Source organism: Tripterygium wilfordii, chromosome 23 (assembly GCF_013401445.1).
Source record: "Tripterygium wilfordii isolate XIE 37 chromosome 23, ASM1340144v1, whole genome shotgun sequence".
Classification (NCBI taxonomy): Eukaryota; Viridiplantae; Streptophyta; class Magnoliopsida; order Celastrales; family Celastraceae; genus Tripterygium; species Tripterygium wilfordii.
Window position 1 is genome coordinate 4,233,457 of NC_052254.1, and position 27,829 is coordinate 4,261,285.

A 27,829-nucleotide genomic window follows, 5' to 3' on the forward strand; every position below is an offset into this window, starting at 1 on the left:
AACTGCCACATTCATCGGGGGGGGGGGGGGAATAATTTTGTCACCACCAGTAGCTATCCACAAGTTTTGTCCATTGGTAGGCTCTACATTTTTCTGGTAAGCCATCATAAAAGTTTCCCTTGTGTAAGCCAAATGAACAAAATCTGTTGGATCCTTGTGAAGCCACCCAATTGCAGCCACAGCATGTGTACATGGGATCCCAGATAGGTCCCATGATCTACATGTACACGAGGCTTCTTTGACATTCACAACATACTGATGTGGCTTCTTTGTCACCTGGCATAACAAAAAACATTATGATTAGGCTCATTCAATAACATCATAAAAAAAATGGTTAATTGTATACCTGAAAAACAGAATGATTAGCATCTCCTGTCCATTTTGCAGTCCAAGACCTACTCTTTAAGAATTCTTGATCCAATCTGTCATGCACTTCAGGCACTAGCCTCCCTTCTTTCGTTTCCATCTTTGTTCGAAGCCTCACATGTCTATCCATGGCCTCACATGTCTATCCATGTGCTTCCCCTATTAGTCCTCATCACCTCTGCCATGTAACTCCTCAGTTGGCCATATTGCTCTTGATGCTTCCCATCAATGATATCCAAAGCCTTCTTCTTCGCCCTATAGGCATGTGTCCTAGATATGTCCAAGGACAAATTCTCTTTTGCATAACTAACAAGCTTTGAAGCACTGATTTTTGAATCACCCCTTAGCTTGTCCACAAACTTCACACCAAGCCAGTCACTATTGGCAGCTTTATTATCAAGCCTCCTAGTACACCTATGTGTCATAACATATGTTTTTATCTGATAAGTTGTCTCACCATTGATTTTCGAGCACCATATCACCCAAGGGCAACCGGGTTCACATTTAGCTTGGCACCTCTCCTTGTCATTCTTAGCAAAGTTTAGTTGATATCCACCTTCTATTGCATAAGTTCTAACCGCAGTTTTAAACTCCCCCATACTGTTGAATTCCATGCCAAGTTCAAGCTTGAAATCATTTCCATTCAGCTTGCACTTTGGATTACCACCAATGCGTCTTCTAACTTCACCATCACTATCATCCTCGAATAACAAAATGTCTTCATTATCGGATTCATAAACTAATTTCAACTCATCAACATCAATATCATTTTCTCCACCTGCATCATCCCCAACAGGGACCTCCACAAACTCATCTTCAACATCAGCTTCATCACCCTCTTCTTCATCTACCACCTCTTCATCATCAGAATCATTTTCTCCAGCTACAGCCCCTCCAACGGAAACCTCCACAAAGTCATCTTGCAGATCAGCTTCATCATCCACCTCTTCAACACACGCTTCAGTTGTCATAATATTTTGCACAACACTTTCCACAGTTCTATCAGTTGTCTCAAAACTAGCCATATATTCATCCAACACCTCATCATCATCATCATCTAAAGTCACTACACCATTGAACCCATCATCTCTTCTTACCCTTTTCAGTTTGTTACTTGCTCTGGTCAGAGGTCTCCTTGGGACAAGTTTCCCTCTATCCATATCACCTAATTGACATATTGAATTGAAACTTCAGAAGAATCAAAAACAGAAAATACTAGGTTGTTGAATACGAGATGCGAAATCGAGAAGAATCGAAAACTTCAGAAGAGTCGGTTTCAGAAAATAAAGTTTCAAAACGATATGCGAAATTGAGAAAAGAAAACATAAGACATACGATTTCAGAAGAAAAGGCTACAAAACGAGATGGGATTCGTGGTTCTAGCAAAAATATTCAAGAATCGAGGGAATACCCACAAATTGAAACTTACCTAACAATATGTTTCCAATAAAACGTCCTGGTCTTCACTCTATTTGCGGAGATGGTGTGAAATCGGAAATCAACACACAGAGTTGCAGCTTTGATGGCTAGTTTCTCCAAATCGTATAAGAACTAGGGTTTACATCAGAGGAAACTGTTGAAATTTCTGAGGGATTTGAGATTTCGCGTGAAATTTAAAACTAGGGTTTAGGTCAGACGTCGTTTGCCATGTATGAGTTACCGTTTGACACATCACTGTAAGTTAACATTTGTTTAACGGTCAAACTGCCATGTCATTATGTTGACTTCCCAAAATTGCTAAAATCTGACCGGATGACCTATTTGGAACAAATTGAACATTGGAGGACTAAATTGACACAATTTGACTTTCAGGGACTAATTTGGAACAATGATCATCTTTCAGGGACTACATGTTCTATTAACCCGAAAGTTTAGATTTACAATTCCTTTGAGGAAGATGATTATATTTTAGATAATAAAACAAGTTATTTTTAATATTTTGTCTTTTATGGAATAATGTTTTAAACGTTATGTCTTTATTGGAACAAAACTGATTTGACTGTCAGAACAAAAAAATTTAATTGAGAGACTGATCTCTAATTTTTCTTTGATTGATGATTGACCCCAAACATTCAATCCATATCTTATTTTCTCTATTCTTTATGATCACTCATATTCTCTTTTCTCTATTTTATATATATGATCATTCCTATTCTCCAAAATTTCAAACAACATCGACTCTTTTCATTAGCTTGTTGAAAATCCAATGCAACTCCAAAAGAAACAGAACCAAATCCAAGGATATGATTTGATAACTACTGAAACTTCATGCTCTCTCACTTGTTAAAATTTTGGTCCATGTTTTATTTATTTTTTATTTCTTACTTTGATTGGGTTTCTAATATCATACTATAAAAATTAAGTATTACGCAATTGCGGCATGAACTGAGGTTGTTTTGCAACTGGAAAATCTGACATCTCAAGCCATAAAACGTGGCTCCCATCCACATATACAAACAATGTTATTGTGTATGTCATTAGTTTGGGGTGATTAGCTTTTCTTGAGGTTATAAACATCTGTCTTTGTCTTCTCAACTCAAATAAACTAATTGTGTACATGTATGCAAAGTGACTGTTAGGCTTGTAACCAGACATTGTAACCACAAAATACGTAACCAAAAATGAAGCTTTTTAGGTTTCAAGTTTTCCAATGATTCCTAAAAGACATGTATTTTCTTATGGTCGGTTGTCTATAACTTGGGATTTGTCTCCCACTTTGTCTTGTGATGTCAAACGCTCAATTCACTTTCAACATTAACTTCATATATAATATCACAAGACTAGTCTTAAAAACTAATAGTTTTACATATGTGAACCATTAATAACATATAATTCAATAGTAACCTTAATTTAGACCAACGAGCGGTGGGTCGATTGACAATCGACTGAGTCAGACATATATGTGTTCAATATTCGATTCGAATATAAAAATTATGGATCGTTGAATAACTTTGAAACAAAAAAATCTATCGTCCGACTCGTAAAACCATGAAATAAAGTTATATTTTTTAAAAAAAAATTATTGAGATATCAAATTCATTTTTTTTAAAAAAAAAATTTATTGCGGTAAAAAAAAAAAGAAGACTTCAGCCAGGGTCTGCTGTAGTTAACCCGGGAATCCCACGTTGAGTGTCCATCCCCTGGCTACCCACGGTGCAACTAACGATCCGAGAAGAAGGGCCACTGTCAGCAAACGGGGTTACATGACCCGCGAACGGGTATTTTCACCGTCGTCCGTCACCTTCGCATTAAGTCCTCTTGTTTTCTGGAAGACAAGTAGGCCCCGCCATGATCCATTACGGTCCTGTCGGCCTAATGACGTGGCGGTGCGCGTGAATCATGTGTTAAAAACTAATGCAACTCATTTTCTTTTCGTTTACATGACAATCCTCAGATTGTTTTTTTTGGGTCTAAATCTGCGGAATAGCTGGCAAAGCATATGTAGGAAAAAAAAAAATACAAATTCTATGTATTTATAATAGACAAATACATCAAAATTTCACATAGAGAATTGAGCTAAAAATCCAACTCACAACATTTTCAAAAGCGATATATTGTCATAAATCCATGCCCCATATATACCAACAATATTGTATGTTTGGGGTTATCCAGTTTTCGAGGATTTATAACACCCGCACGATTTTGTTTTTTCTAAACCTAACTACTACAAGCCAAAGTCCAATTCACTGAGCAAGCCAAGGTACGGTCTGAAACCTAAACTCACTAGGCTTAGGAAAATGTCATGTTATTTGTTAAGGGGTGGGGTTTGACTTTATAAATCACACTCGGTTGGGTCTTCCAACCAATGTGAGATTCGTAACATTTTTTCACACTTATGGGTTGGGTTATGCCAGACCCAATAAATGGAATAAATGTTATTTCCAACTGAACTGAATTGTTCCAATAACATATCATAAATTTCATCCCATTTACACCAATAATATTGTTCGTTTTGGATTTACCATCGGGCCCGCACAACTTTGTTCTTCATTGAACCGTCTCACTTAATGGTACTTAAGCCCGAGAAAAATGTCTTGGGTCCATCCCACTTACACCAATAATATTGTCCGTTTTGGGTTATGTGATTCTCATGGATACATTATGCCTGAATGACGTCATTTCTCCTGAGCCCGTCTACTACATGCCGAAGCCCAACTCACTGAGCAAGCTCGGCTACTACGAGCCGAAACCTAAACTCACTAGACTTAGGAAAAGGGTTTGTTAATTGTTAAGGGTTGGGATTGACTTTGTAAATTAAACCACAATCGAATAGTTCTTCCAACGGACGTGGGATTCTTAACATATATACTCTTATTAACTGTTATCCTAAGAGTTTATTCCTAAATTAATCATACTACTTAATTTTAAATTTTTCATATTTGAAATGGGTATTGTCAAATTTTCAATTCCATTTTTTTTTTTGGCAATATATTGACGATAAAATAGTGAGACTTATCATAAGTGTCCAACATTTTCACAAAACTGCTATACACAGAGACCTTGAAGCCACATATATTGTCAAAAAGACAGCTATATCTGATCTGATTAATCACCCAAAAAGGAATGCCCTACAATCATAGACATATGATATGATTAATCATGTAAATGTTAAAAAGTACTTGACATCCAAAATAATAAATCCAGACAAGATAAGCAAACCAATCAAAGGTTGATACTTGGCAAATCAAGTGTCTAATCATGAAATGAAGTATTAGAAACAACATAGACCAAAAGCCCCTGTTAGGGCTGGTGAGGAAACATGGATTTGAGAGGATCAAGGCTATGTATGTATGTATCAATGTATGTATGGCCGATGAAGCAAACAATCTTAGTTGAAAGGTTCGGAAAATCCTCATCCATGCCCCCAAGAAAGGTGGGGGTAGTTGTATGGCCGATGAAGCAAACAATCTTCTATGTGTTTCTACGAATCTCTTGAATATAGGGTTTTACAAACAATTGGTATAGTTGATTCAGTTATTATCAGAGTTCAATTTAATAATTTTGGTAAACAGAGCTTCTAAAATTGCTTAGAGCTTAGTGCTTCCGGTTATGATCAACTTAAATAATTGAAGTTGAAATAGAGAATAGAATACAGATCAACTTAAATATAAAGATTAGAATTTCAAATTTTAAGAACACTACAACAAGTTAAGTATTTTAAGGGGACAAATTTCATCCCCGCTAAAGATTTTTTACGATGACATAAAATTGTCTCCGATGGTCACCGCAATTAGTTGCGTCACAAAAAAAAATTATGACGAGAAAAATGTGTCGCCGTAATATATAGGTAAGTTACGGCGACAGTTGTCGTCGTAAATTGTTTGAATATTACTATAATAAGTCCAACAATTGTCGCCGTAAGATAATATTCATTTACGGCGATAATATTTCTGGTTGGGGAACGAACCATTCCGGAGGGTTTTAAGAGTAAAAGTATATGAAAATTATTATTCGAACTTTCCCGAACCTCCTGCTCTTAACTACTGTTGGTAAAAACATTGGTTCTGGATTGGACAACATTATTACTTTACGAAATATTTACATGTTCGGATTCTAAACTAGATTTGTTTAAACTTGAACAAGTCAACATGACAATAACATAATTCAAGTTAGGGTCCGGACAAGATTTATATATTTGGATCCGGACCCAGTTTTAAACTGGATAGAAATTTTGAGTTTGCACCCGAATTTCGAACATGTAACTTATGTCTAAACTTAATTTAATACGGATTAGGAGCCCCAACCATTGTAGACATTCCTCCCATTCTTAACCTAAATTTACATGTATAAATTATAATAAAAATGATAAATATCCTAAAAGATATCATCTCAAAAAACAACCAGCCAGCAATGTGTGACACACACTCATTCATTGAGTGTGGTGACATCATAACAAGAGTCATTACACCAAATTATTGAGCATCATATACTGCTGAGATGCTTTTGGGCGTTTGCAGCAATATAATAAATAACATAACCTATTATCTTCACTAACCTGTCCTGATCATTAATCAAGAAAAGACTGAAACTTGAACTTTATTTGCTTAGATAAGATAATTACTGTTTCCATGCAAAATTGGACTCCTTGATCATCTTTATCTCCATCAAATTAGGATGAGATCAGTCAAATTGACCATTTTAAAAAAAAAATTTCTAGTAAAACAGCTTCTTCTACTTTGTTCTTCATGGTCATGGATAAGAAAATTAGTTTCACAAATATGCTAATAATAGAAATAAATTACTAAAAATTCTCCAGTTCCCCGATGAAGAACCAATTTTATTAATGGATAAACCCAAAATCATGAGAGAAATTGAACATTCAATTCAACAAAAAGTATCAAAGGTACCCAAACCACCCATACAAGGCAAAACAACAATAAAAAAAAAGGTACACAATGAAACATAACACTAATTTCTTATCTCTTTCTTTCATTTTCTCTCTCTATATGTGTAGATGTATATATACATGTCACTGCAAAATATGTAATGTTTGATCATCCAGAGACTGTAATAGCCCCAGCTCCATTGTTGTCATTCATCAAGCAAAACCTGCTCGGCTGGGGCTGGAAATTCTTTCTCCTCCTCCTTTGACGATCATGATTTGGTAGTTTGATAATTTGAAGCAAAAGCTTCCTGATCATGCCTATTTCCCATTGATTTGGTGATGCAGGAGCCGCAAATCGAGCCAGGGTCCGATTAGAGTTCTTGTGGATGCTGCACCTGAACGAGCCTGGCCGGGTGTTTTGAGGATGAACACAGGCATGTCTTGGCTTGTGTTTGGGACTTTGAATTAATGTTGTTATTAGAAAAAGGAACTCTAGAGTTCATAAACAAATGGAAAAAAAGAAAGAATCTGATGTGATTCTGCTTGCTTTGGGACTTTTGTGGGTATGTGTGTGCCATTTTATGGATCCGTTTGATAGAGCGGTTAGATTGATTTTCAATGTCAATGGAAAAACTGTGAACAAAAAAATTGAGATTAAAACTATAAAATATGTTGTGAGGTGTTTGGTATAATAAAACCTCACACTGGCGAAAAATCTGTCGAATTAAAGTATTATATTATGATTTTTATATTAAATTTAATCTAATAAATTTAATTTTAAGCATAAATTATTAAATATTTTTATAAATTTATAAAATGTTTAATATTAAAATTAATATTTTTACATTGATAAAATATTATAATATGATACAAGTGGGAATAATAATATAAATTATATTTTTAAGTAAAATTAACAAAAATTGTTACCTAAAATAATCATTTTTATTAAATATAAAGTGGGGCCATTTTTATTTTTTAAAAAATTAATACAAAATTAAGTATTAAAAATTGGGGGCCATGTTTGCTTTTTTAAAAAAAACTAATAAAAAGGTTAAGTATTAATCAACTGGGCCCTTGTCATTTTAAAAAATCCCAACGGGAGCTTTTTTTTTGAGACGGATCCACTGCATCGTTTGGTGCAACGGTTCGCTATATCAAACAAACGGATCAATTAAAACTTTATTTTTTTCCATTTATTAATAATGATATGAACTAATTTACATTTTTTAATTATGATATGAAATAATTTGATTTCTAATTATTTAAAGTGAAAGTAATATCATAATAAATTAGTTATATGATGGTGCTGTAGTTGTGGAGTTGGACTCAGTGGGTGGGGATAGGGGGGCTCCAATTCCGACTCCAATTCTTCCCCAAAACCATGCTAAATCATGAATTAAAATGTGTGATTAAGTATTTTTGTGTTCATAATGTTATAATATAATTGATTTTGAGAAAAAAAAATTCTAAATTCTAAATACGAAATTCTAAACCCTAGACCTTAAATCCTACTCTCTAAACCTCAAATACTAAAAATTAAGTTCTATACCCTAAACACTAATTTCTAACTCCTAAACTCTAATATGTCATTTTCAAAAACAAAAATTATGATTTAACGTGATTTTTGGGGGAGAATTGGAGCCCCTACCATCCTGGGTGAGTGCGAGTGCAATTTTGAGAAACCATGATGGGATTCCGCTGTTTTGCTTGTCTGAGAGGATATCTGGTCATGTGGATCCCATGTATGCCAAACTTTTAGCGATGGTTTGTTCGTTGTAAGGTATATTAGCTTAAGGTTTTCTGGAATTCATCCTTGAGATCAATTCAACCAATGTTGTTCATGCTCTGGCATCAGATGACTTCCTTGGATCCGGGATGGGACATTTTGTTAAGGAAGCTAAATTGTTAATGTCCAGACTTGGTATTGTGCTTTGTAAACATGTAATTCGTCATAGTAATGCTACAGCTCATTGTCTTGCCCGTATGACAAAGAATATAAATGGGAGGTTGATTTGGAGAGCTGAATGCCCACGGCAAGTTCAGGCCCTTGTTCTAAGGGACCGGCAACAAGATATGTAGTTGTTTTCTTCTTAATGACATTTTCCTTCTCAAAAAAAAAAGTTACATGATTATTTAGTCAAATATCAATACTAAATGATTTAATATTTAAATATGGTATGATTTTATGTCATGATAGTTGTAAAATTAATAAAAAATTATTATATAAATGAATATTTAAATGATTTAGGATAAAGTTTAGAGTATCTACTCCATGGTGGTATTGGTTAGAGAAATTATAATCTGTAAAAAATGTACTTTTACTGTAAATTTAGGGTTTTTACTATGATCGAAGATGACCTATAACAGGAAATACAAATATGTTGCAATACCATTTTGCCCTTCCCACTATTGGGTTCTATTCATGTAGAAATAAAATTTGAAGGTCTGAATTATCTTTGCATTTGTAACTTACACTTTCTGGGAAAGGACAGTTTTTGTTTTTTTTTTAATTGGTAAAACTGCCTATAGCTATAAAAGAGTTCAATTTATGCCTAGAATGGACTGGGCCTTGAATTATATCAGTAAGGGCATGAATCGAATTTGAATATTGGGGCATTGGTTATGTGGTGGCCATATACGAAGGTACACTTGGCTACTTAGCCCAAGCGGGGACATCTTGAGCAAGGTTCTTAAAATCGGACCGGTCATCAAACCGAAAAAGTATTCGGTTCATGATTCAAAGGTTCAATCGGGGTTCAAACCGGGTTCGAACCGGTTTTAATGTAATGAATTATTTATATATATATTTATATTATATGCATATAATATGTAAGAAAACTTCATAAAAATACAATATATTCAAATAAAATATCATTTTAAACAAAGAAAATCTCATAGCCTAGTGGTTAAAGCCGTTTTTAATGAACAAAAGGTCATGAGTTCAAACCCTACAAATAACAAAATTTCAAAAATATTTTATTAACTTTAATAAATGACTGAACCGGTCAAAACCGGCCCGGTTCTGACCGGTTCAACCGAAGAACCAACCGGTTCAACCAGAAATATCCCGGTTCACCAATCACCGGTTCTGGCACCTCAACCGGACCGGACAAGTGGCCGGTCACCGGTTGGACCGGTCCGACCGGCCGGTCCGGTCCGGTTTTCAAAACCTTGATCTTGAGTAACAACCATATAAACTCTCTCCTAATTAATAAAGAAAACTACTAAAATCTGGTCCTATATTAACAATCTAAAAAATTTTCCTAGACATGTCCAACGAGTCCTAAATAGAGGTTTGAGAGTGAGAATTCAAGAGACAGTGATTTGTATTAGTTCTTAGTTCAAGAACTCATCTCTTTTGTAATCTTTTTCATTTTAATGGAATTTTTTGTTAGTATTCGTCCGAGAACGTAGGGTTTTGAAAATCCTGCAGTTTGAAACAAGTAGTAAATAGAAGCAAGTAAACAAGGAAATCAACACAGCGATTTATAATAGTTCGGAGATCCTTCTTTTACGTTTACTACTTAGATTCACCAACCTAGGATTTTCCCAACTCCACTAAGGTGTGGTTTTAAGAGACCCACAAAACTCCTTACACCAAGGGTTTCTAAGAACTCCCTCAAACTTCAATGTTTACAATTTGCCCTAACAATGGGACTTTCTCAATAGGGTTTTCAGCTAAGGTTCTCACAAGTTACCTCAAAGGTATTTGGTGTGGAACTCTCAAGATTACAACAACACTCTCAAAGGTAGGATTTTAAGAACAAGAGAGGTTTAGATTGTAAGTAAACAAAATCTAAAGGATATAGGAACTTCCCTTTTGCAAAAGCAAAAGTAGTGAGAAGTCCTTGATTGTAGAGGCTTGTATTGGAGAAGATTGTTGTAGCAAATAGCAAGAAAGCTTGATGATTGATGAACTTGATAGCAAGAAGTTTCTCTTAAGGATAATTTTCAATTTGCTTCTCCAAGTTGAATGAAAGAGAAGACACCTCTTTTGAGTCTCTTCCAAGTATTTTCATTCTCTCCTTCTTTTCTTAACATTCACGTGATGGTACTCCTGCACGTGTTCCGATCGATCGGACTTGATCACCGATTGATCGCGAATCAACTTTGTCATAAAATATGAAGTGTTGCCATCCACTTCCGATCGGTTTGGGAACCCAAACCGATCGATCGATTTTCCTCTCGGGTATAGAATTTTGCACATATTCATTTCATGCCTTTTTGACTCCAATGACTACTTGAATACCTTTCATATGATCTCAATGCTTAGCCCTAAGGCTAGTTTCGATCATCACATCAAGTCCTTAGTAGTAAGTTGTTGAGAATAGGATTTTCCATAGTTTCCTAGAGCTCCAAGCTCATTCTTAGAAAACGGACTTCAAATCTCTTAAACATACTGAATTCTGAGTTATATGAGACTACAAAGATGATTAACCTACAAAGAAATAGGAGGTAAAACTCCCCAATTGCATGTAAGCTCAAAGAGCTTCATATAGAGCGCATAGGTTAATTATATTTTAAAAAACAATCCAGAAAATTCATATTACTGCATGATAAATCATTTTATATGTATTAGAATGTTCATATTAAATGTCATGACAATCGGAAATCGTTTGGTTACTCAACCAAACATATAGGTCACTAATATTGAAACCGATAAATTCTATGTGTAAATTCAATGTCATTTTGCAAATTCAGTGTAAATGACCTTTTCTCTTGAACTTTACTAAGTCAAATATGTTCATAGTAATGAAACTAAGGTGCACGCGAAATTTCATTTAAATCAAAGTTCATTTGGTTCACCACGTTGACAAATAACACATATGGACAAAATTAGGTAAATCCTAGTTTTGGCGAAATTTGAGCATATGAACAAATATATATGTGATGCACATAATTTCTCATGATTATAGTCCTAGAACATATATTAGACCTTCATGTGCATGTGGTTCAAGTTTCAAGTCATTTGGACCTAAGTTGGTTAAGATATGATAATTGAGGAATTTATGCTCTAACTTAATCCATTCTAGTTCATTTGCAATTCTGAATTTCCAGCAATATATCAAGCATGAGTACATGTCAAATTCACGTAATATTAGGCAAAAGCTTCACTTAAAACGTGTGATCATGTAAGATAATCAATAAGATAGATTCATTCAAATTCAATTCACATAAATCAAATATTGCTTTAATATTTCAATATCATTTACAAATAATTTAATATTATCAAAATTAGACATGTAGGACCATAGGTTCAACAGTAGCCCCACCAGTAACTACTTCATTTAGGAATTTCATAGTAAATGGAAATAAAATAAATATATGTCCAACCGAGATAGAATTAGTAACTCGCTATCCTCTTGCCTAGCAGACGAATATCCCTGTGGAAAGGAGAATTCATTCGGATTGACAAATATCTTTAGAATTTATATTGTTTTGACATATTTTTTGATTCTCATTTGTTCCTAATCCGAGCTTCTGAAATGCCTTGATATTCTGGCTTGAATTCGTATGTGAAGGTTATGCATTCAAATAGAAGGCTCAAATGTTATTTTTGTGATATTTCGGGGGTTTTCAATTAAAGATATATTTTATATACACTTGTTGGACGAAAACCATGCATCACTAGTTTTCAAATAAAGATATAGAAATATATAGATACATGTTTTAAAGTTAAAGACCTAGGGAAGTTGAAATATTTCCTGAGATTAGAAATAAACAATTCTGGCACAACTATGAATCATGTCTTCCACGAGAGAACCAGTAATGTCTTGCATATTGTAAAAGAAAATTTTATGGCTATAATAATGATTTTGCAAGAAGAGACGGTGATTTCTCGCCAATCAGCATAGAAAGAGGAAAAGAAGGATGGAGACTATGACAATATTTGCACAATAATGCAAGTCAATAATTACTCAATTGTTTGGAAGCAAAGGGACCCAGATGGCCAATTGGCATCTGAACCTGTTGAAGGTGGAGGTAGACCACTTGGATTATTTCTAAGTCTTGCCAATAATTTGTTATATTAAAAGACCTAATCATGGACCAAAACAACTAACCAAATTTAATTTCTTTATTTATGCATCAAGAGTGACTTCTTGTCTTAACCTAATTCATCATTCAGATGCTCTCACATGCTATCTAACTCTTGACAATTATTTTTATTTATTAAAAGACCTAATCAAAGTCCCAACAAACTAACCAAATTTAATATCTTTTTATGTAGTGACTGTTTGGTAGTGCGTTCGCATTGCGTTCAGTTGCATCGCATCTCACAACATCACAATTTTTTGTGATATGCCAAACAGTTTTTGTGTTCGAACTCACCTCACAACACTACAACTTTTTACCTCACAACACCTCACCTAATTCAACTTTTTAGCTCACCTATTTCAATATCTTTTTATGTGATAAGAATGCCTCCTTGTCCTACCTTATTCATTTGGATGCTTTCAGAGACTTTAAGTCTTGGCAATAATGTTTTTTTTTTTTATTAAAAGACCTAGTCATGGGCCTAATATGCTAACAAATTTTAAATTCATTAAGATGCTTTCACATTAGAATTTTTAATTTTATTATTAGTAGGTTTTGATAACTTCAGGTGGATTAGGATTTTATATTTGTAGTACAGTTGTAGCCGTTTTCGACAAGAAAAAAATATAAAAAAAATATGAATGATGAATTAATATAAATTTTGATGTTTCTCTCAATTTTTTTTTTGTGGATTTTAAATTATATTAGCTTCGTTGTGATTTAAACAATTGATCTTTATTTTCGCACTGCGTCATTTATTTACACTAAGAGTGCTTCCATATTGATACTTTTACAATATGTCAATGATATTGCCATTGGTGGCAATGAGCTTAGAGCAAATGCAATGGGTTATTTTTAATGATCCAATAAAAATTAATATCGGATTCAACCTCTATTACACAAAAAGTCAAGTCAAGTACATCTCTCAATACAACCAAATCAACAGAACACGTCTCCCAATATAGTCATATCAACAAAACACAAATTCTTATACATTATTCATTCCCACCTAAGATGGAGGTCAACAATATTCAATGCCTCCATATTATCCACAATAAAAGTACACCAAAACACAAAATTTCAATACAACCACATCAACAAAACACGTCTTTTAATACAATCATATCAACAAAAACACACCTTATAATACAATCACATCAATAAAATACAAAATCTCATATATTTTTATTGCTCAGCAAACAAAAACCATTCTCGTTGCTCTTACTATGACAGAAGTACATGTTAAAAAGTTAAAAGAGCTAGAGCAGTTGAAATACTTCTCGGGATTAGAAATAAACAACATTATGGTTGCTCTAAATTCCTTAGTTCCATGAACAAACCAGCTCATATATTCTGCGACATCAAGTCTACATATCACATCGCCATGAATTATGTCTTCAACGAGAGGACCAAGCATCCAGAGATCGTTTGTCATTTTGTTAGAGACAAAGCTAAGAAGAAATTAATTGAACTAAAACACATTCACACTACTCTTCAACCCGCAAACATCTTCACCAAACCCAAGTCAAGTCCCATTTATTACTTTGAATTTCCCTTCTTCAATTGACTTTTCCTTTTTTTTATTCCAAGAAATTGAAGCCTGTCATTTTCTTTTGCTGCAACCAATTCAGGCGTGTCTGTCTTTTTATTTTCTTGTCATAAATTCATGTCGGGCAACAAAAGATATCACAATTTATCACCTAGAGATATCATATTACAAGAAATTATACTTTTAGATGTTTGCTTCAGCTTGAACTTTTTCCCAAGGGGTTAATCAAGTCACTTGCAGAGATTGTAAAAAGAAATTTTGAGGCTATAATAGTCGTTTTCTTTTTTCAAAAATATCATGTAATCCATAGAAGTCTAACAAGTTTATTTCATTGATTTAATCAATGAAATAATTTTATTTTCGCTCTTTTATCCCATAATTCATTGACCAACATTTATTGTTTTAATATAGATTATATTATTTTTTTAAAAGAATTTATTGTTTTAGTTCTGAATTCATTTGTTTTTGAAATTACGTTGAAAGAAACAATTAAATTAAGATTTAGCCGATAAAAATCGTCGACAATGAATCTTGTTAGAAAGAGTTTTATTTGTTGATTCTGAATAAGTAATTTTTTTTTTAAATCTAACATGTATTTTGAGAGTTAAAACGTTTTAAAATTTCATTTAAAAGGTTTGAACTACCTAGCACTAGTGTTATTTTTCACTTCCATGATGTCATGTAAAATTTCTATTCTGGTAGCACCTCTAAGCATGATCAACAGCAGTGACTGGTGTAAAAGAGACACAGTGATTTCCAATCAACATAGACATTACTCAATTATTTGGAAGGATAAAGCATCACAAATTAAGAAGGATGAAGACTACGACAATATTTGCACAATAATGCAAGTAAGAAATTACTCAATTATTTGGACGCAAAGGGACCCATAAGGCTAATTGGCATCTGAACCTGGTGGAGGTAGACCTCTCTTTCACACGCTTTCAAAGTCTTGACAATAATTTTTTATCATCAAAAAACCTAATCATAGGCCAAAAAAACAAACCAATTTTTTTTTTTTTTATGTAATAAGAGTGCCGCCATGTTTTACCTAATCCATTTAGATGCTTTCTCTGTCTTGACAACGATTTTTGATTATTAAAAGACCAAATCATAGGCCAAAAAACTAACCAAATTTAATTTCTTTTAATGTAATGGCTAGCGCCTCCTTGTCTTACCTAATGCATTTAGGTGCTTTCACATAATTTTTAAGTCTTGACAATGATTTTTGATTATTAAAAGACCAAATCATAGGCCAAAAAACTAATCAAATTTAATTTATTTTAATGTAACGACTAGTGACTCCTTGTCTTACCTAATTCATTTAGACTCCGATAAGACTCTAAGTAATACCACATACCTTGAACTCTTGATTGGAGTAAGTAAAATCATCTTCAAATACATCCGTTCGATCTACCCCAACAAACTTTGATCCTGTTATGTGTCATCCCTAAAAAAAAAATATTTAATGGGACAATTTCAAAAAAAAAAAATTTTAAAAATCGTAAATTCCCAACCAAGATTGTCGTTTACTTCATACAGCCACGCTCAACTTGTCTTCTTTACATCACTCGACTCTCGTGCCAAATTCTTAAAAGTCGTTAATCCCAAGCACACTAGATCATGGTAGAATGAGTAGGGGTAGACATACATTGAGCCAAGGTCGTCCACCCTCAACTTTTTTTTGGCTATAGATTAAAAGTTTTGGGGTTTTAGCCCACTTTTGCCCATCCCGGATCTCAGTTTTTGCCCACTCCGATAAAAAAGAGAGAAAAAAAAAATTCTCTTTTTTTATCAAAAAAAAAACAAAAACGAGGAAAAAAAAACATTCTCTTAGGATAAAGTATCAGAAAGAAGGATGAAAGTAACTGTACTATGCACAATAATGCAACTCAATTATTTAGAAGCAAAGGGACTCAAATGGCCAAGCCATGTGGACATCGAAATCATAGGTTGGTCGAATGTCAAATATCCCCTTAATTCCAAAGTCTACTCCTGGATCAAAACAAATATTCATTCAGAGTGGAAGAAGCTGAGAGAGAAAAATAGAAAGGTTTCTTCAGTGTTCTTCAGAAAGAGTGGGTAGGAGATTTTTAAACATGTCAATTCATCTCCTTTAACATTGCAAGATCCGTAAATCAAGCCACCCAAAAAGAAAGGTTTCTTTCAGTGTGCTATGCACAATAATGCAACTCAATTATTGAGAAGCAAAGGGACCCAGATGGCCAATTGCCATGTGAACCTGGTGGAGGTGGACCTATCTTGACTTGGAGGCTTTCTCATGCTTTCAAAGTCTTGACAATGACTTTTCTACTATATCTATCTTTCTTTTCATGCTCTATCCCCACTCTCCACATTTCTCTGCATTCTGATTCTTCTCTGCAAATCTACCTTCATACTAATTTATTCTCAGCTTACTACTCTTAATCTCTGATTCCATTTTTCAGTCTTTGATAACCCAAATTAAAGAATACAAAAGATTAAAACAAACAAAGCCTCGCATCATTAATATTTGGCAAAGGTATGTGCAATTTTTTTTATCTGTTTGATCTTTGCAATTTCGTCCTTCTGTGTAACAACTCTTAAACAAATAAAAAAAAAAAATCCTTATCAGTATTTCTCGTTTACTCTCCCCATATCTTGTTATAGTCAGTAACATTGTATTCCTATGGTCGTGGAGTCTGTGGTCGTATGCGATGATAATATATAAGGAGAGTCTTGTGGATGTGTGTGGTGTGTTGCCAAGTAGGCAGGTGGTGTTGTAGATTTTATATGGCTATGTTAATTTGTTTGTTTGGCTTTGTGTATGGTTGAGTTCAGCAGATCATACTCTACAATTGAATTCTTCGATTGCAGTGATTTTGGATTCCTATGATTTCCTAGTGGCTCTACTTCATCTACGCTCCTTCCACCTGCAACTTTCTTCTTCACAGGTATTTGCTTTGGTTCTATTTACTTTGTAAGTATCGTTAATCATTAACGAAGTACCACTAGATTTATGAAGAAAAAAATCAAGATATGTAGAAACCTCTCTTCACTTGGATGATTTCACACACTTTCTAGGTCTTGGCAATGATTTTCTTTATTAAATAAAGGATTTATTATATAGAAGGCTTACACGTAGACCTCACAAATGATGCTACTCTTTACTCTTTATTATTGCAGGTCTTTAACGGCAGACACTAATTGGTATGATTTCGAATTCTCTTACTTGCATATACATTAATTATAGGTGATAAGGATACATAAGAATTTTCCCTAATTATTAATGAATTAATAGATTATTTCAAGTCTTTTTTAATTTCAGCTCTTAAGATTTTTTCGAGTATATTTTAGTACAAAAGTGCCAATATTATTCATGTTTTGATTTATTTTTATATGATTTTTCTATATATATCATAAATATAAAAATAATTTATATGTATTATGCAGAAGTGTAGTTTATTTGGAACTCTTAGACCTGCACTACACGATATTGGTCCAGTTGGTGATATAGTCCGAGAGAGCAGGAATCACATTATTTCATCCGATACACGGTCACATTAAACTCTATCCTGCATGATAAATTTCAAGTATGTGAATCCCCTGTCATTCCTTCTATTATCACTCCTATTATTCATCATCGAAGTACCATGATTCATGGAAATTAGATTATTATAGCTAAAGCAAGAGTAACACTAATTGAAGATAAGTGTGAGGAAACCGTTTAACATGGTAAGTTTTTGTACAATGTAGGTAACAGTGAAAATAATCAAGAGAATTTATATAAGAGAGAGTAGGAAACGAAGAGGTAGATTTAAAAAACGGACTGGAAATAATAAAAAGAGGATATATATTCAACAAGAATTGATGAAAATTATAAAAATAATTTGTGGAAACATTCATGTTAGTTTTCTCACAAATACGTATAACCAAGTCAAAACTTTTAAGATGAAGAACTTAAAATAACTTTTGAAAGTCATTTTAAGTCAACTATGCAATTTTATTTACGTCAGGTATTTGGGCAATCGTCTAGATAGACGGGCATATAAGAAATCTAAATAGCTAATATATTGTTGACATGTATATTAGTAAAGATAAGGTTATGAGTGTATTCCTATGGTTGTGGAGTCTGTGGCTGTATGCGATGATAATATATATGGAGAGTCTTGTGGATGTGTGGGGTGTGTTACCAAGTGGACAAGTGGTGTTGTGTATTTTACGTTTTTATGTGAATTTGTTAGTCTGGCTTTGTGTGTGGTTGAGCTCAACAGGTCATACTCTACAATTTAAATTCTTCGATTGCAGTGATTTTGGCCTTATGATTTCCTAGTGGCTCTACTTTATCTGCGCTCCTTCCACCTGCATCCTTCTTCTTCGCAGGTATTTGCTTTGGTTCCATTTAATCTGTAGGTATAGCCTCTCTTCACTTTGATGCTTTCACACACTTTCTAAGTCTTGGCGATGGTGAAGACTTACACGTAGACCTCACAAATGATGCTACTCTTTACTCTTTATTGTTGCAGTGGAAATACTACACATCCATAAAATAAGCATCCATAAACTTACATAAACATGTGGCATGCCTATATATGTGGCTTATTTAATAAAGTTTGTTTTTTTTTTAATATATGTGGCATGCCTTTTTTGCTTGCTACATAGATTATGTAAGTTTATGGATGGAAAAATTATGGACATATATCATTTTGGTTATTGCAGACCTAATTTGTATGATTTCGAATTCATTTTACTTTTTTTTTTTTTTGAAAGACCCATAGACCATACACACAATGCCCATCACAGGGGATGGAAACTATTCAAATCCCAATCTCCTGGTGAGAATGGAACCCTGGACCTCAAGGTCCTAAACAGGCTACCTCCCATTCTCTCGAATTCATTTTACTTGCATATACATTAACTATAGGTGATAAGGATACATACGAATTTTTCGTAATTAGTAATGAATAGATTCTTTCAAGTCCTTTTTTGAAAAAATTTCAGCTCTTAAATTTTTCGGGTCTATTTTAGTACTAAAATGTCAATATTATATATATTTCGATTAATTTTTATATGAATTTTATATATATCATAAATGTAAAAATAACTTATATGTATTATTTAGGAAAATAATTTATATGTATTATTTAGAAAAGTGTAGTTTATTTAGACCTACATTACACCGATATGTCACTTGAACTCCCCTTTTGAATTGATGTTATCCAATTGCATTACTATTTACTGGTGGAAGAGTAATACATTATTTCATCCCACACACGGCCACATTAAACTCCGTACTACTTGGTAAATTTCGGGTACTCGAATACCCTGCTATTCTTTCTATCAACACTCTTATTATTACTCATCAACGAAGTACCACCTGATTTATGGAGAAAAAAAAATCAGCATATGTAGAATCTTTAAAAAAAAAAGTCCTAGTAGGTTTTCAAATTCTATAATTAGTGTTTTTATATGTAGTGATGATTAATGATAGATGTTAGAATTGATGGCTTGAATTTCACAACTGAAATTAACTACCATGCTTTAGCCAGTTTTGCAGTTTTGTCTTATGCATCGAATTATTTGTTTGTGACATACCATAAATGTTCCCAAATGCATTCATGCTTAGGTGTAGAATAATTTGCCGCGGTTTAAAAATATTACTACACTCATGATCTTACTTTCACGAGAATCCTTCTTCTTTACTACTAGATATACAAAATGTCTCTGTCTATCACTATGCTTTATATGTCCATGTTATGTTTCTTAATACTTGAAGGTTGGAAATTCTTTTCATGATATGTTGACGCCATATAAAGAAATTCTTTTCATGAAAGGTTGGAAATTCTTTTCATGTTATGTTATGTTTCTTAATACTTGAAGGTTGGAAATTTTTTTGTGGGATTTGTGAAATAATTTGTTTGTGACATACCATAAATGTTCCCAAATGCATCCATGCATTCAACTTTGGAAATTCTTTTCATGATATGTTGAAGCCATTTAACTTTCCTATCATAAGCATTTCTACAATAGTGATTTTCTCATTTACTCCCATATCTTATTATAGTCAATGACATTGTTTCACTCTGTGTTTAACTACAGAAAATCAAGACGAAATTAAGGAGAATAAAAATTTTGGGAAATGGCGGCCGAGATTGTTGTTCCAATTGTTGCAGAGCAGGTGGTTCCTCCTGCTGCAAGTTGGATTAAACGTCAAATTGGTTATGTGTTCAACTTCAAAAGAAATGTTGATAATTTTAATGATCAACTCCAAAGACTGAAACTTCAGAGAGAGAGGATCCAGCATGATGTTGATGATGCAACTAGGACATATCAAAGGCTGATTGAAAGCGACGTTCAAGACTGGCTGAAGCGAGTGAACGCAATTAATGAGAATGCAGAACCTTTTTTGAAGGAAACAGAGAGGGCAAAGAAGGGGTGTTTGTTTGGGTTTTGTCCTAATGTGAAGGCAAGGTATCGGCTTAGTAAGAAATCTGTGGACTTATCAAAGGATGCAGCAGATCTTCTGGCGACGCAGTTTCCAAGTGTTTCATATCGTCCTCCTCCACAAAGAATAAGTTTTGCAACCATCAAGGATTATGAGACCTTCGAATCAAGAGCATGGCATTTGGAAGAAATTATGAAGGCCTTCAAAAATCCTAATGTCAACATGATTGGCGTTTGGGGTATGGGTGGCGTGGGCAAAACCACTCTTGTGAAGAAAGCTGCTGAACAAGCCAATGTAGACAGGATTTTTGATGTGGTGGTTTTATCGGAGGTATCTTTAAATCAAGACTTGAGAAGGATTCAAGGAGAAATTGCGGATGCCTTAGGCTTCAAATTCGAGGTGGAGACAATTTCTGGGAGATCCAACCAATTACGTGAACGTTTGCAGAAAGAAAAGAAAATTCTAGTGATTCTTGATAATATTTGGGCAACGCTTGATCTGGGAAAGTTGGGAATACCTTACCACAAAGGATGCAAAATATTGATGACATCTAGATATGAGGATGTATTAACCGAGATTGGTAGTGATAGTTCGAACATCAAGGTTGATACATTAGATGTTAGGGAGGCTTGGAATTTATTTGAGAAAATGGCAGGGGATGTCTTGAAAGTTCGCAATTTGCTACCTATTGCTATTGAAATATCTAAACGATGTGGAGGTTTACCAATTTTGATTAACACAGTTGCAAGATCCCTAAGAAATAGAAAGGATTTACATACTTGGAAAGTAGCCTTGGAACAATTAGAAAAGTTTAAAAATGCTGAATTTGATGCACGAGTGTATTCAACTCTAGAATTAAGTTACAATCATTTGAGTAGTAATGACATGAAAGAGTTGTTCTTGCTTTGTGGTCTACGGTTAAATACTGATTTTTCCATTGAGGATTTGTTGAACTACTGCAGGATCCTTGATTCTTTCGAAGACAATGATCAGCTGGAAGATAGGAGAAACAAGTTGCATAAATTGGTTAGAGATCTCAAATCCGCATGTTTGTTATTAGATGCTGAAAAATCTGGTTACATCAAAATGCATGATGTGGTTTGCAAGTTTGCTGTGTCATTTGCACGCCGAAAGCATAATATTTTCATTGAAGAATATGATGCTGAATTGGAAGAATGGCCCAAAAAGAATACAGTTGCAAAGTTCTCTTCCATATGTTTTCCTCACAATTATATTCACAGACTACAAGAAGGATGGGAATGCGAAGAGCTAAAGTTATTTATTCTACATTCCAAAAATCGTGGTTTGGAGATTCCTAGTTCATTTTTCCAAGGGTTGGGAGGAATTATGGTCTTAGATATTAAGAATATCATAATTCCATCTTTGCCTTCATCCCTTTGTTATCTAAATAACCTTTACACTCTCTCTCTTGAGGAGTGTGAGTTGGAAGATATAGCCATAATTGGAAATCTAGTTGGACTGGAAGTTCTTCGCATTGTGAATACAAACATCTCCTGTTTGCCTGAGGAAATAAGACAATTGACTCGTCTGAAGTTGTTCAGTGTCAGCAGGTGTTATAATCTTGAAGTGATTCCACCAAATGTCATTTCATCGTGGACTCGATTAGAAGAATTGTCTATGGAAGAAAGCTTTGCAAATTGGCAGGCTGAAGGAGTTAATCATCAAAATGCTTGCCTTGCTGAGTTGAAAACATTATCTAAGCTGGTCAGCTTAGATATTCACATTCCAAATTCTGATATTATGCCAAATGACTTGTTCTCAAACAAGTTAGAAAGATTTAAAATATTAATAGGAGATGGTTGGGACTGGCAATGGTCTAGCGAGTACGAAACCTCACAGAGGTTGAAACTCAAACTCTCCACAAGCATTCATTTGAAGCCTGATATTCAGGAATTGTTGAAGAAAACTCAAGATCTTTATCTCGACGAATTGGTTGATGTTAACAGTGTTTTTGAGTTAGATAGGGAGGGTTTTCCAGGATTGAGATGTTTGCATGTCCAGAATGGTCTCAACTTCCAATACATAGTAAACTCAAACACAAGGGCCCCTTGTCACATTTTTCCTGACTTGGAGGTACTCTCTCTTGCAAACTTGATGAACCTTAAGATGATTTGTCACGGCCAACTTGGAGTAGAGTCGTTTAATAAATTGAGAGTTGTGAAAGTGAGAAGATGTGAAGAAATCAATGTGGATGAACCCATCTCACTTCTTAATGGGAAGGTACGTTTTCTTATTCTTTGCACAGATCGTATTTTGTTGCGTACGTAACATAATTATCTAACAGATAAAGCAAAAGGTTGATCCATAATTATATGAGATCAGCAAGGGAAGTCTCTTAATTACTTTATATGAGATCAGCAAGACTTAATTTGAATAATTAACTTGCTCCTTTTTCTTTTGACATTAATCTTAGCTTCTATGTTCTCGTCAAATGTAATTTAGTGGTATTCACGAAATGTAATGTTATCATATATATGCAGATAATGCTTCCCAACTTGGAGGAGTTACATCTATCTCATATTGGAGCTCAAAAAATATGGGACAACAGTCTTCTAGCAATGCCACGTTGTTTTCATACATTGAGAACTTTGGAATTGTCAGGCTGTGACAAATTAAAGTTCTTATTACCCGTTGATGTGGTCACAAGTCTCATGCAACTCGAAAGACTTACGGTACAAAACTGTAATTTAATGGAAGGGATAATAGAAGGAGTCGCAGGTCAGATGATCTTCCCCCAATTACGTAGTCTGAGTCTTATAAGTCTTCCGAAACTCAAAAGATTCTGCACAGGAAATTCTATTGAATTTCCATCCTTGTCCTATATCTGGATAGTCAATTGCCCCGAATTGAAGTCGTTCATCTTTGATGAAAAGGAAGTCAGCAATGATGACCTCCCACCTCCTCTCTTTGATGAAAAGGTTAGTTTTCTTTCATTACTTACTTTGATGGATATATGCTGAGTATATGAGCTACTAATATTCCTAAATATGTTCATATAATTGTGTTGCATTCTTTTCGATGCTTAGCTGATGCAGTCGGAATCATATTTATAGGTGAAACTCCCTACCATTGAAACATTACACATCTGGTCCGTTAACCTGAAAAGAATATGGCACAATGAACTCCCCCCAGAATCCTTTTGCAAACTCGGTTATCTTTGGCTGTTGGGCTGTGGAAATGTATTGCACATTTTTCCGTCTAATATGCTGACAAGACTCCAGAACCTACGAAAATTGAAGATAGAAAATTGCAAGTCAATGGATATGATATTTGATTTGGAAGGGTCAAATGCTTTGGAGATAAATATTACAAAGGCCCCCATATTCAGAAAACTAGAGTCCATAACAATAAGTTATTGTCCAAGTGTGAGATATATTTTTCCACTCTCTATAGGCAGTGGACTTCAGGAACTTGAGGAGTTAGTTATTAACTGCTGTATGGCAGTTGAGAAAATTGTTGCAATGGAAGGGGGAGATGCGGATGTTAGGTTCGAGTTCCCAAAAGTCACTTCCCTGAAACTTCGACAACTACCAAAACTAAGAAGTTTCTACCCTGGAATTCATACCTCAGAATGGCCACTGTTAAAGAAATTGCAAGTTGTGGAATGTGATGAACTGAAAATAATTGCTTCTGAATGTTGGAATGTGGAAGAAGGAGCGCAACCACTTTTTTTGTATGAAAAGGTATGGACTTAAAACTCTTTGCTTAGAATATCTGAAGTTCACATTTCATTGCTAAACATCATTAAGAACTCAAGCAACAGTTGAAGGATGTATCACGTATGTATAGATAACCACTCATAAAGGATGGAGTTAGTTGAGAATAAATCCTTTCAATCCTAAGATCCCATTTCCACTCACCATATTGAATAGAGTGTACATAATTAATTATACACTAGGAAAAAAAATGCACCTGTCCTCCATCGTTTAAATATTATTATTGATTGATGAAAAAAAAATTGTAATTAATATTTTAATATTAACCCTTCAATTTACTAAGAACAATAATAGATTAATAGTATTAATAATGCAGTTATTTTTGTTCACTTAATGTATAGCACAATGGTATGAAAGATGAACACAATTATTTTTTATTAATACGGACTTCCAATTCCATCAAATTATTTTTTTATTGCATTAATTTACCTGTGTAAAATGATATTAACAATTTAGTAAAAGCTGAATGATTAAATTATGTGAAGCCACATATCAAATTTCCATATATATATATATGCAAGTATGTATTTCGTTGCATGTTGAGTACTGAATAATATTACCTTCATTTTTTTTTTTTACATTTACATAATATTTTGACAGGAGATATTCCCCAACCTTGAAGATTTGTCATTGAGTTGGAATTACATTATGAAGCAGATGTGGCATGGAGAATTTCAATTTGAAATGTTCTGCAGTTTAAAATCCCTTGAGGTTTGGGAGTATGATGATGAATCTTTTCCACCAGGTTTCTTTAAGAAACTGCCAAATTTGGAAGAACTTTGTGTATCGCGTAGTACTTTGGATGAGATATTCTCCAATGGAGGAGTCATTGGCGAGGCTGGAGAGCTCTCAACATTTTGCATTCTCAAAATTCTGAGATTGAGTTATTGGGACAGATTGAAAATTCTGTTTCCGTCCTCACTGCTGTCATTCTGCAATTTGATTGAACTGGAGATATCATATTGTGATGGATTGACTTACTTAATGTCTTGCTCGACAGCTAAAACAATGATGCAGCTTGAGAAATTGAAGGTATTTGAATGTAAAATGATGACGTCCATTGTAGAATGTGTAGGGGAATGTGAGGCAGAGGAGGATATCATTTTCCACCAACTGAAAGAACTAGAAATTGAATATATGCCAAACGTTTCAAGCTTCTGCGGCTCAGCGAAACATGCATTCAAATTTCCATCATTGGACTATGTATTTGTGGAACGTTGCCCCAATCTAAAAACTTTTTGCGAGGGGCCACTTTCCACTTTTAAGCTCCGGGGTCTCAGTGTAATGGTACCAGTATCTCCATCAACACGGATATCTGAAGAGTATTGGAATGGCGACCTCAATACTACCATACAGACCTTGTATAAAGGAAAGGTACGTAACTTCTTTTCGTTCATACTGTCCAATCAAGTTGCACTCATATGCATTTCATATGTAATGTAAAACTCCATGCCCTTCAATTCTCTTTAGCTTCTCGATTGTATGCTCTGCTGCATAATGTACTCTGGTATTAATTAATGTACTAGTGTACCAGTATCTCCAAGAATATGGAAATATGAGGAGCATTGGAATGGCGACCTCAATGCTAGCATAGAGACCTTGTATAAAGAAAAGGTACGCAACTTCTTTTCGTTCATACTGTCCAATCAAATTGCACTCATATGCATTTCCTACTATAACGAAACTCCATGCCCTTCTCTTTAGCTTCTTGATTGTATGCTCTGCCTTTAGATGTTCTCAATCCAATGAGTATGAATTTTTCCATGTGAAGAAATTAATAGAGATAGTGATTCTAAATATGGCTCCACTTTCAGATGACCATCAAATAAAAAACAAAAACATAAAACACAAAACATAAAATGAAAACATAAAATTGAAACTTGTTTGGTTGAATACTTAAAACTGAAAGCATAAAATTGAAAAAAAATGTGTTTATGCCTTTATTTTCATAATAATGGAATATATCCACATCACTATATTTTTATAACTATAGTCTTTACCGTATTTCATCATTGAAAACATCAACAGAAAGAAAATAGGATAAGAAATAAAACAATAACCCAAAGTATATTGGATCATTGTCTTCATATCTCTATGAATTTGCAATCTGAAATCTTAAAAAAAGTACAACCTATGGTAAGTGTAACTAGTTTTGTTTTCAAAACTTTTAAGAATATTTTTTTCTCGTTTTCAAAAATTTTGAAAACATATTTTTGGTTTTCATAAAAACCGAATACAGAAAATACAAACAAACAATATTTTTTGTTTTTATTTTCTATTTTTTGAAAACTAAAACAAAAAACAAAAGTGATACCAAACAGACCCTAAGCTTTTTGTCTGTGTCAGGTGAAGATGTTTGCTGGAAATCTTTTTTGCTTTCATAATTGCAAGTACGCTCATGCTATCAAGTAGAATTCAATCCATGGACTTTCGGTTTGAAAATTTGATCAGACTTTATTTTAGCTACTAGAATAATTTGATTCAACTAGTATGGGGAGGCATCAATTTTGGTCAGAAAAGTAACTCTTTTTTTGTATGGAATGGGAGGAAGGTTACTCTTAGTATAATAAAAGTTTTCCTGGAAGAACACTCCTAGTTTTGATTCCTCCTCTGACAATCATGATTTGGTGGTTTGATAATTTGAAGCAAAACCTTCCTGATCATGCCCATTTCCCATTGACTTGGTGATGCAGGAGCCGCGGATCAGACCAGGGTCCGATTATAGTTCTTGTGGATGCTGCACCTGAACGAGCCTAGGTGTTTTGAGAATGAACACAGGCATGTCCTGGCTTGTATTTAGGACTTTGAATTAATGCTGTTATTAGAAAGAGAAACTCTAGAGTTCATAAAGGAAGGGAAAAAAAGAAAGAATCTGATGTGAGGTGATTATGCTACTTTGGGATTTTTGTGGGTATGTGTGTGTCATTTTATGGGTTTGTTTGGTAGAATTGTTGGATTGATTTTCAATGTCAACAAAAAATTGTGGAAAAAAAAATTGAGCTTAAAATGTGGAATATGCCGTGAGGTATTTGATATACTAAAACCTGATGTTGACAGAAAAGTTATTAAATTAAAGTATTATATTATGATTTTTATATTAAATTTTATATGATAAGTACAATTTTTATTAAATTTAATTTTAAGCATATATTATTAAATATTTTTATAAATTAATAAAATGTTTAATATTAAAATTACTATTTTTATATTATAATTTTTATATTAATAAAATACTATAATATGATAAAAGTGGGAATAATAATATAAATTATATTTTAAGTAAAATTAACAAAAAAAACGTTACCTAAAATAACTAATTTCAAACATCATCCCAATATATTGCACCCCACCGAAATTGAAAATATCTAACCTCATCTTAAGTAATAAAAAAA

General features: G+C 33.8%; 1 protein-coding gene across 7 annotated transcripts; it reads left to right on the forward strand.

Moving 5' to 3' along the window:
- The first annotated feature begins 16,484 nt into the window (after nt 1–16,484).
- LOC119993168 (probable disease resistance protein At4g27220) lies at nt 16,485–27,480 on the forward strand. 7 transcript variants are annotated; one of them, XM_038840157.1, is made up of 11 exons: nt 16,485–16,797; nt 17,133–17,209; nt 17,442–17,465; nt 17,709–17,848; nt 18,564–18,638; nt 20,355–22,941; nt 23,202–23,639; nt 23,775–24,404; nt 25,038–25,811; nt 25,972–26,051; nt 27,131–27,480. In XM_038840157.1, exons 6-10 carry the CDS (start codon nt 20,395–20,397, stop codon nt 26,029–26,031), a joined length of 4,449 nt encoding a protein of 1,482 aa, XP_038696085.1. In that variant the 5' UTR covers nt 16,485–16,797; nt 17,133–17,209; nt 17,442–17,465; nt 17,709–17,848; nt 18,564–18,638; nt 20,355–20,394; the 3' UTR covers nt 26,032–26,051; nt 27,131–27,480. The 7 variants fall into 7 exon arrangements, with proteins under 7 accessions (XP_038696085.1, XP_038696088.1, XP_038696089.1 ...); XM_038840160.1 differs by lacking the exon at nt 18,564–18,638 and having other exon boundaries at nt 17,097–17,209; XM_038840161.1 differs by lacking the exon at nt 18,564–18,638 and having other exon boundaries at nt 17,100–17,209.
- The last annotated feature ends 349 nt before the right edge of the window (nt 27,481–27,829 follow it).